Source organism: Osmerus eperlanus, chromosome 26 (assembly GCF_963692335.1).
Source record: "Osmerus eperlanus chromosome 26, fOsmEpe2.1, whole genome shotgun sequence".
Lineage (NCBI taxonomy): Eukaryota > Metazoa > Chordata > Actinopteri > Osmeriformes > Osmeridae > Osmerus > Osmerus eperlanus.
The window spans coordinates 3,764,249-3,778,396 of record NC_085043.1 but is presented as its reverse complement, the minus strand read 5'-3'; the positions used below and the strand labels follow the sequence as shown (position 1 = coordinate 3,778,396).

The 14,148-nt window shown below is 40.7% G+C and overlaps 1 protein-coding gene and 1 long non-coding RNA gene across 4 annotated transcripts in view; one reads left to right on the top strand and one right to left on the bottom strand.

Annotated features, from left to right (window-relative positions):
• LOC134012989 (uncharacterized) overlaps positions 1 to 14,148 on the top strand; it is a 354,410-nt gene that overhangs the window by 71,002 nt on the left and 269,260 nt on the right. The gene's annotated exons all lie outside the window — the stretch shown is intronic.
• The window catches only part of palm1a (paralemmin 1a), a 159,858-nt gene that overhangs the window by 77,347 nt on the left and 68,363 nt on the right, over positions 1 to 14,148 (bottom strand). For all 3 annotated transcript variants that reach the window (XM_062452683.1, XM_062452682.1, XM_062452684.1), the window contains exons 5-6: positions 11,243 to 11,351; positions 8,105 to 8,126 (exon numbers count right to left, since the gene is read on the bottom strand). In XM_062452683.1, coding sequence (XP_062308667.1) covers positions 8,105 to 8,126; positions 11,243 to 11,351 — 131 coding nt within the window. The remainder of the gene's footprint in view (positions 1 to 8,104; positions 8,127 to 11,242; positions 11,352 to 14,148) is intronic.

Below are 14,148 nucleotides of genomic sequence, written 5' to 3'. Positions count from 1 at the left end.
TCAATGACCTTGTCCTGCTGCGGGATTCCCAAGCAGCTCGCAACACTTGGCCCATGGCAATCATCACAGCTGTCGCTCCTGGTCAGGATGGGAAAGTACGCAAAGTGGAGTTAAAAGTGACCAAAGACGGGACAGTTAAGAACTTCTTTAGACCTGTGACAGAAATTGTCTTGCTGTTGGGGAAGCAAGACTAACGTATCCTTTTCTATAATTGGGTGTGCTCAAGCCTTCGGCGAGCGCACAACCTTTGTTCTCTCACATATATATTTATTATTGTTTATTTTCACCCCCCTAAAACTCAGTCAATATTTGGCCTACATACACAACGGCGGTGTCAAAAGGTTCGTCTTGGTAGCGATTGCGTTGCTTCTATTGGAATTTACGTTCCGTTGCATGGTTTGGGCTTAAGTTAAGTTTTTGTGGCGAAAAGTGAAGCTAACGGTGGCTAATTTGCTAGCCACAGTCACTGACGTTACTAACGTCACTACGTCACTAACGTCACGAAAACACGCGTGACTACCTGTAGCAGAACATTCGTTTCGCATCTGTTAACTTGGGGGATAGCTAGGCTAACTATAGCTTTACTGCAAGGCAGCTGCAGAAACGCCACAAGCAAAGAGGCCAGGGTGATAACTATTTACTTATTTTACTTTGTGATGTGAAACACAATTGTAAAATGTAATGTACAATATTAGCTGATATTATTAAGGAAGTAGGCCCACATCTACTTTCGGAAACGGTAGTCTACTATTTCACTGAGGCATTAGCATGACATTAGCCTCTGTTACCCGGGCAACACATACTACAGTGGTCTATGATGCATCTGTTTTCAATCATTAAAATAAACATTCCTCACAAATACATTTTCGTTGTAGGATTTATTATGACATTACATTACAAGTAAATGATTTGTGGGTGAAATTATCATTACCTGTGGTTTCAAACCAGTGTTGCTCACTGCAACGCTGTAGCCTACGCTAGACACTACAAAAACATCGACACAGCTGTAGGAAGTCAAACGGCGACAGAACATGTTCGGCACTCCCCTTACTTAAACCAAAAGTCTTTCAATAGGTGAAACTATCTGACTACTAACCTGAACTTCATTGCCACAGCCTAAACTTTGTCAATCTGTTCATGAAAATAATTAATTTCAGCCTAAACCGTACAACGGAACGTTAAATCGAATTCAACCAACGCAATCGCTACCAAGACGAACACAGCAGTAGTCTAGTACTGTACTGTAGTAGAATTTACAGGGGCAGCTTCTCCACACAGGGCTATATCGCATTTTGCGTTGTTACTGACAATGATCGCTACCAGTGAACTTTTTATGAATGAGCGATTTTCCACTAAATAAATGTCAAGCTTATTTACGTTTTTGGGGGCATATTTTCAGTTAGCAGATGGTACTGTTTGAATCGCGAGTCTATCTTCTGCCGGTAACGTCGTAGAATAATCTTCAAAGGGGGTTCTTTATTAATGAATGAATGCAATATGAGTAGGCTAAATGCCTGAAAATATCACGAGAAGGGAAAACTTAAAAGGACGTTTAAGTCATAGAGATTAGGTCCATTTTTACACCGGTCTGCCAAATTTATTCGTTTTGATTCAGCTATGAGGCTGCCTCTTGCAGGGGAAATGAGAAGACATCATATTTCATTCTACACTTCACTCGTATTTTGAGTTGTAAATAAGCAGCAAAAAAAAGATGCTTTTAAATCTATGTAATCTTTATAAATAATAAGTAGGCCCTATGCATTTTTATATAAAATATACAGACCCCTGTGCAACCGACGCAAGCAAGCACACCCTACAATTTCCCCAGAAATTGTACCCTCTCTAGTTAATGTTGATGTGACATCTTTTACAGATGCCAGGCGGGGAGTGTTCTGCCCTTAGCAAGCATAGAGAATAGGCTTGGCAGTTTAGCGCCATCTAGTGGCCATTTTAGAATTTCAGCCTTTTTCCGTTGGTCATTTGCAGCAGCTACAGCTGACTCGTGTTATTGTTTATTGTTTCCACGGTAACAGAAGCCGGCTCTGAAATAATTATTTTTTTACGTTGATAATACAAACAACAAAACTACTCTCTTAATCCCAAAACAATATCGATCCTTGTATTTATGTTAATTCCTTAGAACGCATTGTCTGTAAGTACCATACATAAATACTTTCAGTTAATTATAATTGTAAGATAGTTCTTAGTAATTTCAGTTATTTCTCTGATTATCTGTATATCACTTCTCCTGCTGCCATGAAATGTGCTAGCATACTAAGCTATTTCAACAAAATGACACCGAAGACCTCAAGAGACTATTATACCTTTATTCTGTCAAATTGGATTGTAATTGAATATCATAATTGTAAAACATATTTTTTGTATACTTTCAGTTTTACTCTGTTTCATTAAAAAACCTGGAGCTTGGAAGCTACATCCTGACTTCGCGTCTTTATGAAAGGAGTTAGGCTGGCTGTCGACATGTGTTAAGAAACACCTGGAGGATAGTACAGTCTGTCTGAGAGTCTGTTTCTCTTAGGAGTAAGGACGAGACCCCCTAGGCTAAAAAGCCTCTCCACACGCGCACTGGATGGAGTTAAAGTATTATACTTCAAGCATATTTGCTTGATCCTGGGGAACGTGTTAAGTGATTGCATCTCTGGAGATGACTTCAAATAGTCTGTGACCTCTGTGTCCGCTGTGAAACTGTCTGTGGTGTCCACCTCGAAATAAAAAAAATCTCTCTCACTGTTTCTGGCGGTGGTGCCCGTAACAGTGGCCACACTGCTCTGCGCTGGCAGTGGACGCGCACTGTCTTGATCAGCGCAGAGTGAGCGAACCTCTGCAATAAGCAGGGTCTTGATATGATCTTTTTTGCCCTCCTCTTTCACCCAGCGCAGCTTAAATTTAGGAAGAGTCACTGCAGCCAGCAAGTCTTCCGTACTGTCCAGTATTGATGAGAACCGTGTTTTAATGGCCTGCAGATTACAAGACAAGATGCTATTAGTTGGATAATAAAACGCCCCAAAAATTTGCTATATGACAAAACACGTTTCAAATGCCATTTTAATATTATGCAGGTTTACTTATTGGTTAATTTACTGTAAATGATTTTTTTCTTTCAGTGCCATGGTTTTATCCATCAGAATCTCCAGCTTTGGGATGAGAGTGCCATAGAAACAATTGTCCTCTCCCTGAAGGATGTCCAATGCCATAGAGAGCGGTTTTAGTACCATGCAATACTCTTTGAGAAAAGTATATTCGCGCTCTGTTATGCACCTTATGTTCAGTTGGGCGCAGAGACTGTTTAACCCTTGTGCTGCCTTCGGGTCACATGACCCAAAGGTTCACAACGAACCATTGTTGTGTTTACCCAATTGTACCCAATACAAAAACAAATAAATAGCATTTTCTTTTAACCTTCGCAATGTGGGGGGTCTGAGACAGCCCAACGGTTAAAAGAAAATTACTCACTTTGTTTTTGTATGCGGTAAAGTTGTCGTAATACGACGGTGGGTCACAATGACTGATGGGTCAGAATGACCCGAAGATAACACAAGGGTTAAGCCTGTGATGGGGATATCAGTAACCCTAGCCAGGGCATCACGGAACGAGTTCCATCTCGTAGACGTGGGGACCAGTAATTTATGACAGCTGACCTCCTCTACACACTCGGATGCCACTGTGGTGCGGCTGGCCTTGGTCCAGAGGGCTAAGCACTTTGCAACAGCGCTTCTATATACAGCTTTTGAATCCACGTTTGCTGTCAACCACTTGTCCACATCGTTGGTGGATATTAAGATAAGAGTGTGTGAGGCGCACCTATGATGTGGAGGGAGGGCAAATTGTTTTGGTTTTCGGTCTCTGTGTCTGTATCCACGAGCAGCTGATGTAAATCTTTAAAATTGACTTCAGATTCCTCCATCTCGTTATCTTGTCCCTCTTCCTCCTGTGCTCCCGAATCCGTTTTGAACATTTGAAATGCCTTTATGAAATTTGAGCTGTTGTCAGTCACGGTGGCCAGGGTCGGCCCAAGCCTTTATGGGGCCCTAAGCACAATTGATTTGGGGGCCCCTCTGAGTCGCTTTAAAAATAAATTACATTAAACTGTAATTGTTGGAATTCTGAAGCAGCATTCCAAGTATTGTTCTTTGAATCTTTATTCAACTTCTTCATATTCTTATTCTATTTCTTCTGTGACACCTTTCAGCACCTTCAAATCTTTAGCTATTAAAACCGTTCAGCTATCAAAAAATTCAGCAGTTTCAGGCCATTCCTGCTGTGACTTTTCAGCTTTGTACCTCTTATGCTTGAATTAATATAAATCAATATTAATAATATTTGGTTTTCCAATGGAGTTTTTTTTTCAAATCCTTTCAAACTTCTTAAAACTTCTTCAACTTCCAAGTCCTTCTTCTTCCTCAATCTTTCAGCTAGAGCCACCATTTAAACTTTAAAATGTTGACAAAACCCTAAACTATTTTTTTATTCAGCTTTTTGATATCTATTCAACTTTTTTCAATATCACTGATTATGTTTCATGACTTTTTCAAGCCGTTTCTGAGATTTACATGGGTGTGTACGTGAAAGCCTAGAGTGCAGACTGAAACGCATAGAGTGGAGGGGAGCTTCGGATGTCGTTGAAAAAACATTTCTATTTTGCCAGCATTGCCACAATTTTCACTCTTCATGCTTCATTTTTGGATCAATAGATAGCTAATTTTGTGCTGGTCGTAGACAGTTGTCTGTGGAATCCAACAGACGTACACATTTGTTCAGAGCCCCACGAAAGCGAGACAAAGTCCAACTCGCCCCATAGAGACCAATGCAAATCTGGTGACACATTTCTCAGAGAAAGCAGAAGTTAGACGTTTTTGAAACTGCCGGTAGAGTCGTATTTCTGACCGCATAGACATATAAAGGATATCTCTGGTTTCGGCAAAGTCTTGGGTCTCGGAAAATATCCTTATTTTTTGGATTGGACGTATAGTTTTGCGTCTAGGTTAACTTGTTTGAGGTGTGGATTCTAGGTACATTTCTGTTATTCTCTCGCCCTCAGCGCGTTAGCATTCATAGCTACACCATCACCGTGGCAACCACACAGACACGCCACTCAGTCTCTTACACAGGTGATTGGTATTAGCTGATTAGTGGAGTCATAAGACAGAGCTATTCAGTCAACTCGTCTCATTAAAAGACTAAGAGCACTATAATTTCAGCTACTAAAACGAATATACTACTTCTACTACTTCTACAGTTTAACAGTTCAGCTTTCAGCTTCTCCCGCATTGTATTAAGCTCTTAGCATTGTTAGATGATGCAGTTCAGTTTCCACACTGCCTCTTTTGTGTGACTCACACATTTTTTTAATTCACTTCAGCTTGCGGGTATTTTTCTAATTTCTGTATTTTCAGCAATAAAAAAATAATAATTTAATCTTTCAGCATTCCAACTAATTTTCTGCAGGAAATGCCTTTCTAGTTTAATGTGCTCTTGGGGGCCCTCTGGTGGCCACGGGGGCCCTAAGCAGCCGCTTAGTTCGCTTATGCCTTGGGCCGGCCCTGACGGTGGCTGTCACTTTTGGATTTAAGCCAAAGGATGAGTGAATTTGTTCAATTTCATTAGCAATGATGTCATAGGTGTGTCTCCCTCTTATTCTCTTGCATGCAATAGCAGCTTTCCCACGTTGCATAGTGTGCGGATCGATCCAATGGGCTGTCATTCCCATGTAACTTTTGTTATGTGCTGTCCATAAGTCTGCTGTAGTAGACACGTATTCCAATTTTTTTTTTGTCATTTAGCAGACGCTCTTATCCAGAGCGACTTACAGTAAGTACAGGGACATTCCCCCGAGGCAAGTAGGGTGAAGTGCCTTGCCCAAGGACACAACGTCAGTTTGCATGACCAGGAATCGAACTGGCAACCTTCGGATTACTAGCCCGATTCCCTCACCGCTCAGCCACCTGATTCCCCAATTTTTCAAATGTTTTTTTCAGTTCCGTTTCCATCACTGAGTATGCATTGTCGAGGTAGCTTGCAAATGTTTTTCTGTCGGACAGTCCACGACATGAACGTGCCATAGGGATTTTATTTATTATTTTTCTGAAAGTAGGAGACTACTTTTGAGATTGGAAGCATCTCTTCCACCACATAACCAGCTACGAGTTTGTTTAACTCTCCTTGGTTGACAACCTTAGATGATGATGATGATGATGATGATGAAAATACCTCTAACTTTTGCTGTTTCGCAGGTGTCCCGACCTGGCTATCGTTTTCAGCGCGTGTATCCTTAGCCACCAATTTCATGGCGCTGTGTTTGCCCTCCACATGTTTTTTAAGATTAGCTGTTGTGTTCCTCGCGGTTGATAGGTTCTTCTCCCCACAGCACAGCTTGCATTTTACTGATATGTTCCTGTCATTTTCACTGACTAGCTCAAAATAATGGGAATACTTCCACCCTAAAAACGCTAGAGCTAGGCCTACGTTCAGAGGCCTAGCAACGGGAACAGGCGCTACCATCTTTTTTTTGTCGCCACTTTCTACTTGACATAGCCTACAGAATGCAACGTAAATGTTACGTAGTTTGCATGGAGGGAAATTGAGTAACAAGTTACTTTTTTGAACAAGGAACTAGTAACGGATTCATTCAATTAAGTAACTAATGTGTTACGTTACTTTGTACGTAACAAAAGTAGTCTGACTACTGTAACACTTGTGTTACTCCCAACACTGCCCCTTAACCCTAGCCCTTAGTTTACCCCTAGCCCTTGTGTCTCGAAACTGAGGGGTAAGGGCTACATAGCCCTATGAAATGAGACCACTTGGTTACGGTTACTTATATCGATGTCTCCAAAGCAAGTGGTGTTATGCACTGATATCAAACGAAATTCGCTGCTAATGGATGGTTTTAGTTAAAACTGTAGACAAATGCTAGTCAGAGAAATGCGGCACTTGTGCAAATTAGCAATGTAACGTTAGCGTAGCAAACTAGTGATTTTTTTTAACGTTTCAATTAAGAACATGGTTGCAAATATATATGTACAGGACTGTGTATAGCACAAAACAAGACTGTCGTAATTTTTAAATCAATTATTTAAGACGAAAATATTACATTTATCGGACTGATCTGGTCGCCATTGTTGCAAGGTTTCAAGTAAGTTCCCGTTTTCACTTGGTTTTAAGGGGTGTGTACCCCTTTCCTGTCTTAGCCCTACCCCTCGCTCAAAAAGAGTATTGGGACACCACTTACTCTCACGTGAATGCACAAAACTAAGGGCTAGGGGTAAGACAGAGTATTGGGATATGGCCTAAGATCTAAGTGCGTATCACATTTGTGACACGGTCCAGTCAAAAGGGGACGTTGTTGATTTGATTGAAAGCAATTAGACCAACTGCAGTCTCACCCACAACGTCTGTAACATCCTTTATAATAAATTGGGCCATGGCTAACTGCCAAAATAAAATTACCCGACATATCACGATTGGATTTTCAAGCCAGAATGTTTTGAGATATATACATATATTTATATGAAATTCCTGACAAGCATCAACAAGCTTTAGAAATTATAGAATGTAGTAAACATAAAATACCATAGATCCAAAAACATTTATCAGATAGTGTTTTGTGCAAGAGTTGCCTTGATTACAAAAATAACTGACAATTAAGAATGACAGGCTACAATTTAAGTCCATAATAAATGTATGGAATAGAAGGCAAAACCTTTTCAACTGTTACCTTTCAAAGACCTTTGGAGTCTATACAGATAAAGCATTTGAGTATACAATAACACTGAAATAACTTAACACAAGTCCTTTGGTTTTACAGTTGAATTGATATAACTCATAAAAAATTATGCTTCTTAATATGCTATAGACTTAAAGTAATACTTGTGAGTGGTCATAACTGCATAAATCAATAGCCCCAGAATAAATAAGGAACCTACATTAAAATGTTTGCCCTTGCTCTACCTATTGAAGTTTAAGACCACACCTACAGCAACAAGTAATGAAAAGAGGCAGATAACATTTAATGGGTAGAGAGCAATTGTACATGACCTACATGAAAATAAACAAATATTAATAAGGGATACTGAAGATGTCCTACCTTTCATGGAACTAGCTGGTGCCTACAAAGAGTGGGAGAAAAAAGGGATACATTTATTTTTTATTATCATGCTCGCACAATTTTGTTTCTGAATAATGTAATTACAATACACTTTTGTACGTCGGCAAAAATTCATGATTAACACGAAACAATCACAACTCTCTTAAGGCGTGAAAAGGTCTAAAATCTTTAAAGCCGAATATCTGGGCTAGAGCTGTCCAGGTTTACCAACACTCAGATAACTATTTTCAGATTTTAATGTTTGACACATCATTTGAAAGCTTACAATCTGCACTTTCACAGTCTGTAAAAACAAAGCTTTTTTTTAGTTGGCCGACAACCGCCCCGTGCCACATATTGTTGTAAAAATGTGACACAATCTGTTATTTTTGTGGGGGGTCTTGTACTGTTTTCCTTTTCTTGCATATTAAAAAATGTAAACTCTTGACACACACACATACACACTGGTTCTCCCTCTCTCTCACTCTCTCCCTCTCTCTCACACCACACCTATCACCACCGAACAGAGACACAGAGCAACTTTATGAAAGTGAGGAGACACTTTACTAAAGGAAGTGTGTAGGTGAACTCTGAACTCTCCCCACACACTTTCCCCATCTGTGCTGTCCTCCACCCCTCGCCCTTCGGCCGGAGGCAACGGCCTGGTGGATGTAGGTGGTATTGCATTTCCGATTTGCTACCCGACTCGTCCGGTCGTTTTTATTGTATTAACTCCAGTCAACATATCTAAAACTATCTCCCCCAATAACTTTTTTTTTGATTCTCGAACCTGGCTCATACTACTAGCTTTTATTGAATAATTGTTCCTGAATTTTGCTAAGTTTGAAACCAATCCGAAATGGGTAAACTAGCACCCCATTTTAGCATGCCATTATACTCATGGCATGACAAACGTAATTATAGCCTAATATAATTAGTGATAATATCGTGGCATGTTACGGCGTCATTATAGATTGTTGACATGTTTTTCTCCCACCTCCCATGGCTTCTCCTACCACTGCTATGCTGACTACACGCAGCTGTACCTGTCGTTCCCCCCGACTGATCCGGGGATCTCACCTCTTGAGGCCTGCCTCACAGACATCTCCGCCTGGATGACCAAGCACTACCTCCAGCTGAACCTCGCCAAAACAGAACTCCTCATCATCCTGGCCAAACCCTCCATCTCCCATGATCTCTCAATCACCCTGGGATCTGCGACGGTGACCCCTTCATCCTCTGCCAGGAACCTCGGGGTGACCATGGATGCCAAGCTCTCCCTCACAGCCCACATTGCTGCGGTCTCCCGTTCGTGTAGATTCACCCTCTACAACATCCGGAAGATCAGGAGATACCTGTCCGAGCATTCCGTCCAAGCACTTGTCCTGTGCTGCTCGCCAGTCTCCCAGCATGCGCAACCCGCCCTCTCCAGAGGATTCAGAACGCAGCAGCCCGCCTGGTCTTTAATCTACCCAGACACTCCCATGTTACCCCTTTCCTCATATCCCTCCACTGGCTTCCCATCACGGCCCGTATCAGATTCAAGACCCTGGTACTGACCTTCCGAGCGGTGAACGGGACTGCACCCGACTGCATCAAGTCTTTCCTCCAGCCTTACACTCCCACCTGCCACCTACGGTCTTCTTCTGACAACCGTCTGGTGGTCCCACCGCTCAAGAGCGCCCGGTCCCAACACAAGCTCTTCTCCTGTCTGGCCCCCCAATGGTGGAATCAACTCCCCACCTCCATCAGAGACACTGACTGTCTCCCCACATTCAAGAAAAGGCTCAAGACGCACTTGTTCCGCGAGTACAACGGTACTTAGGAATGATTTGCTGGACCTAATGTTAGTTTCCCAATGACTCTTATTGAGAGACTTCCCAATGACTCTTATTGAGAGACTTGTTGCTCTTGTTGGTTAGTTGTAACTGATTTAGCTTCTTGTACTCGCTGTGAATTATATTATATTATTGTTGCTTGCTTTTTCTACAGGTACACTCTTGCACTTTTGAGGTTCATGTTGTTTAATTTGTAACTTGTTTAACTACATGCTCTTATGGTTCTTCCCATTGGCACTTATTTGCTTTTCACAATGTATGCTTCATGTTTAGCTACTCGCAATGTTTTGGGGCTATCTCGTTATGATCAGTGACCTATGCACTTTTGTAAAGCTCTCTCTTGGAAGTCGCTTTGGATAAAAGCGTCTGATAAATGAATAAATGTAATGTAATGTAAGTGAACACCATTTTGCTACCTGCATATTTCTACAGCTGACAAAAAACACAGCCCAGGCTGGTATTATCGCAGGAAACGTGGTAGAAATACAATACTACTACTAGGCTGTAGTAGCTATACTTGGCCTACCTATCCTATTAGTGTAGTTCACAGAAATACAGTAACGGATCTACCCAGCTGTGGTAGCAAGTTAGCCCATACTAGCCAGTTAGCTAAATACTTTCTTGGTTTTCATTTACTGTTTCTCACACAGGATTGCCCAATTTCTTCGTTTTGATGCAACTGTTTCAACTATGTGAGGCTGCAATATAGCCTATCACCATTCCCTCTTGCACTAAGGGAAATGACAACAAAACCCTGTTTCATTCTACACTTCACTCAGTATTTTGAAGTGTAAACGAGCAGCAAGAAATGTATGCTTTTTAATCTATGCCATCTTCATAAATAATAAGTATGCATACTTATTTAAAATAAAGATATCACGACACAAAGGAATCTCTTAAGGCAAAAAAATCAACAGTTATAGGCCAAAACATAATTTTGCTTATTGCATAGAGGTCAAATGACACAACCTTTTGTGGACCACTTAAGAACAGGATCCTGGGTCCCTGTACCAAGTTTGGTGTCAATGTATGAAAGATTTTCTGAGATATTACCTCACTTCCTTTTTGCTGGCTTCGTTGACGACTTTGCAACACTGCCCATAGCAATTTTAGCGGAGCCCAATCAGCGGCTGTGTTTTCTTATTGGTCCATATTTTAGAGCGTGTTTTGTTTTTCTTCAAGAGCTGTTGTTGTATATTATACTATGTGTGTGTGTGCACAAGTTTAAATGGTCCGATGTATGTGTATGTACAGTTATGTGGCCTGTTGGCCTTGGGAGTAAGATAGAGTGGGGACTCACTTTTGTAAATGTCGTCTTGATGTCCTCTTCTGGTGTTTCATCTGATATGATATCTTGAGTGGAGGTTGCAGAACCACCAAACTCCAGTTCCTCCAATTCCTGCTTCAGTCTACAAAACGAAGAGCATTTTTTGTGAAACCACACAGGATCAATATATACATTTATTTTGGAAGGATTTTACCAACATATACAGCTTTAATAACATCTTTAGATTCTGAGACTGTAGTGGCCCTGCTTTAGAGAAACTACCCAAATGAGCCACTCAGAACCACTTACCAGCTCCATGTACATAGACTATCATTACTGAACAGGAACCCTTATGTGAGTGGCAAGATACCTTTGGAAGATATTACATACTGACCTGTGTAGAGGACAATGGTTAATAAGATGCAATTAGTCTCTGGACCTCATGTACGTACATTTGCAAACGTAGCTTTATCAGCACTATGGACAACCCGCAGAAAGTGCATGCTGTGATACTTCAGTTTACGTTGAATTTACCAAACCTGCAGTTCATCGGGTAATCAGCGCCTTTCTCCGCCCACTATACCGTAAATTACGAGGATGGGAGTCAGGTGGCTGAGCGGTTAGGGAATCAGGCTAGTAATCTGAAGGTTGCCAGTTTGATTCCCGGCCGTGTCAAATGACGTTGTGTCCTTGGGCAAGGCACTTCACCCTACTTGCCTCGGGGGGAATGTCCCTGTACTTACTGTAAGTCGCTCTGGATAAGAGCGTCTGCTAAAATGACTAAATGTAAAATCTTCCTACAATTTCACAAACTACTTCTTAAAATGTGCTTTTCTAAATGAGAGGTTGGAGAGAAATTAGTGCCAGCTCAAATAGAATGAATTTATTAATTTTTTATTCAAATTTTTAATGTTCAAACTGTATTGTGTGCAGATTTTAAATTATTTCACAGACTAAAATTAAATGTAATGGTTTCAAATCAAATTGTACTCCTATTACATACATGAACGCAGATATAACATAAGCTAAAGCCTTGTTCGGCTGTTGCCTCGTCCTGGCAAGTACGGATGGGCGATACCAATAATTTTCTTTTCGATCCGATACCAAGTACTTTCAAGACCAGTATCATCGATATCGATACCGATACTTCTATGAAATATTTTTATCTTAGTAATTTTATAATGCTTTCTGAAAGTCATCGTTATTAATATTGAATAAACCGTAATAGACATTACGTGTCTGTGTTGCCTCCTCTGCTCGCGTCAACTGTACTTTGTTGTGCTCTTTAGGGTGTTTAACTTTTTGATGCTTTGTCATGTTTGTGGTATTGCCACAATGGCGTATTGTTTTTTGACAAATGTCACATGAAGCTTTATCGTTGTTAACTGGAGTGAAATAACTCAAGATTATGCTTCTTTTTCTTTCAGTCATGACTCGGCAGCAATGCACTCGAATCTTCGCTGAGTGTGCTTTCACTGAGTGAGAGTGAGAGAGCGCGGCACGCTGCCGCTGCTGAACTCATAAGCACAGACACAGCGGAAGAAAAAAAAGTTCCCATTGAATTTCTTATTTAAAGTACATTTCTATACTATACGGCCTACTACTATTATACAAATATTCTAAAATCACTCTAAAGAAATCCCAGGTAGGATCGATATTTCAAATTGAGAATCGATCCTTTTGATACAATGCCAGTATCGAAAATATCGATACTTTAAGATCAATCCGCCCATCCCTACTGTCAAAAGCATGTTCTTCTGACATCTCAGCAGTTTGAGAGTCAATTGGCTGCAGGCTTGGAGAAAACAGTTCTGGACAACACACAGCTGCATGCATGGTTTAAACACGAACATGGCATCATGAACATATGGAGTAACATTCGGAAGGCATGAGAGAGATGGAATTAGTGAGTGATGGAATTAATGACTTTTGTTCTCAAATGTTCATTATTATGATTCGCAATTCATAAATTATTTATTGTAAATTTTAGGGGTTTTGGGACTGAATGAGAATAAGTTGGACATGGCTTGAGCAATAGGCTATCCATTAAGAGCTGTGTGTTAACGTTAGTTAACTGAATAGCTAACTTTCGCTAAATTAACACCACTTACACAGGGCTTAAAGTATTCCGGCACCGTGACGGATGTCGGCCGTGAGGAAAAAATAATTTGGGAACTTGCATGCGGTTTAATATTTTAGAGTCAATTGATTTCACCTACCAATCATATGAGAGGAACGCAGCTCTAACTAACGTTACAAGCCTATCAGAAGCAGAGCAGGGCGGGTGTGATTGAGTGTGATTGAGATCCATACGTCAAGAAGCAAAGTGCAAGTTCATAACAATCTGTACTAATTTAAATATACAGTTAGGTCCATAAATATTTGGACATTGACACAATTTTCATCATTTTGGCTCTGTATACCACCACAATGGATTTGAAATGAAACAATCAAGATGTGCTTTAAGTGCAGACTTTCAGCTTTAATTTCAGGGTATTTACATCCAAATCAGGTGAACGGTGTAGGAATTACAATACATTTTATATGTGCCCCCCCCCTTTTTAAGGGACCAAAAGTAATTGGACAATTGGCTGCTCAGCTGTTCCATGGCCAGGTGTATGTTATTCCCTCATGGGAGTTTGTTATTTCATTGACAAGGAGCAGATAAAAGGTCTAGAGTTAATTTCAAGTATGGTATTTGTGTTTGGAATCTGTTGCTGTCAACTCTCAATATGAAGTCCAAAGAGCTGTCACCATCAGTGAAGCAAGCCATCGTTAGGCTGAAAAATCAAAACAAACCTATCAGAGAGATAGCAAAAACATTAGGTGTGGCCAAATCAACTGTTTGGTACATTCTTAAAAAGAAAGAACGCACTGGTGAGCTCAGCAACACCAAAAGACCTGGAAGACCACGGAAAACAACTGTGGTGGATGACAGA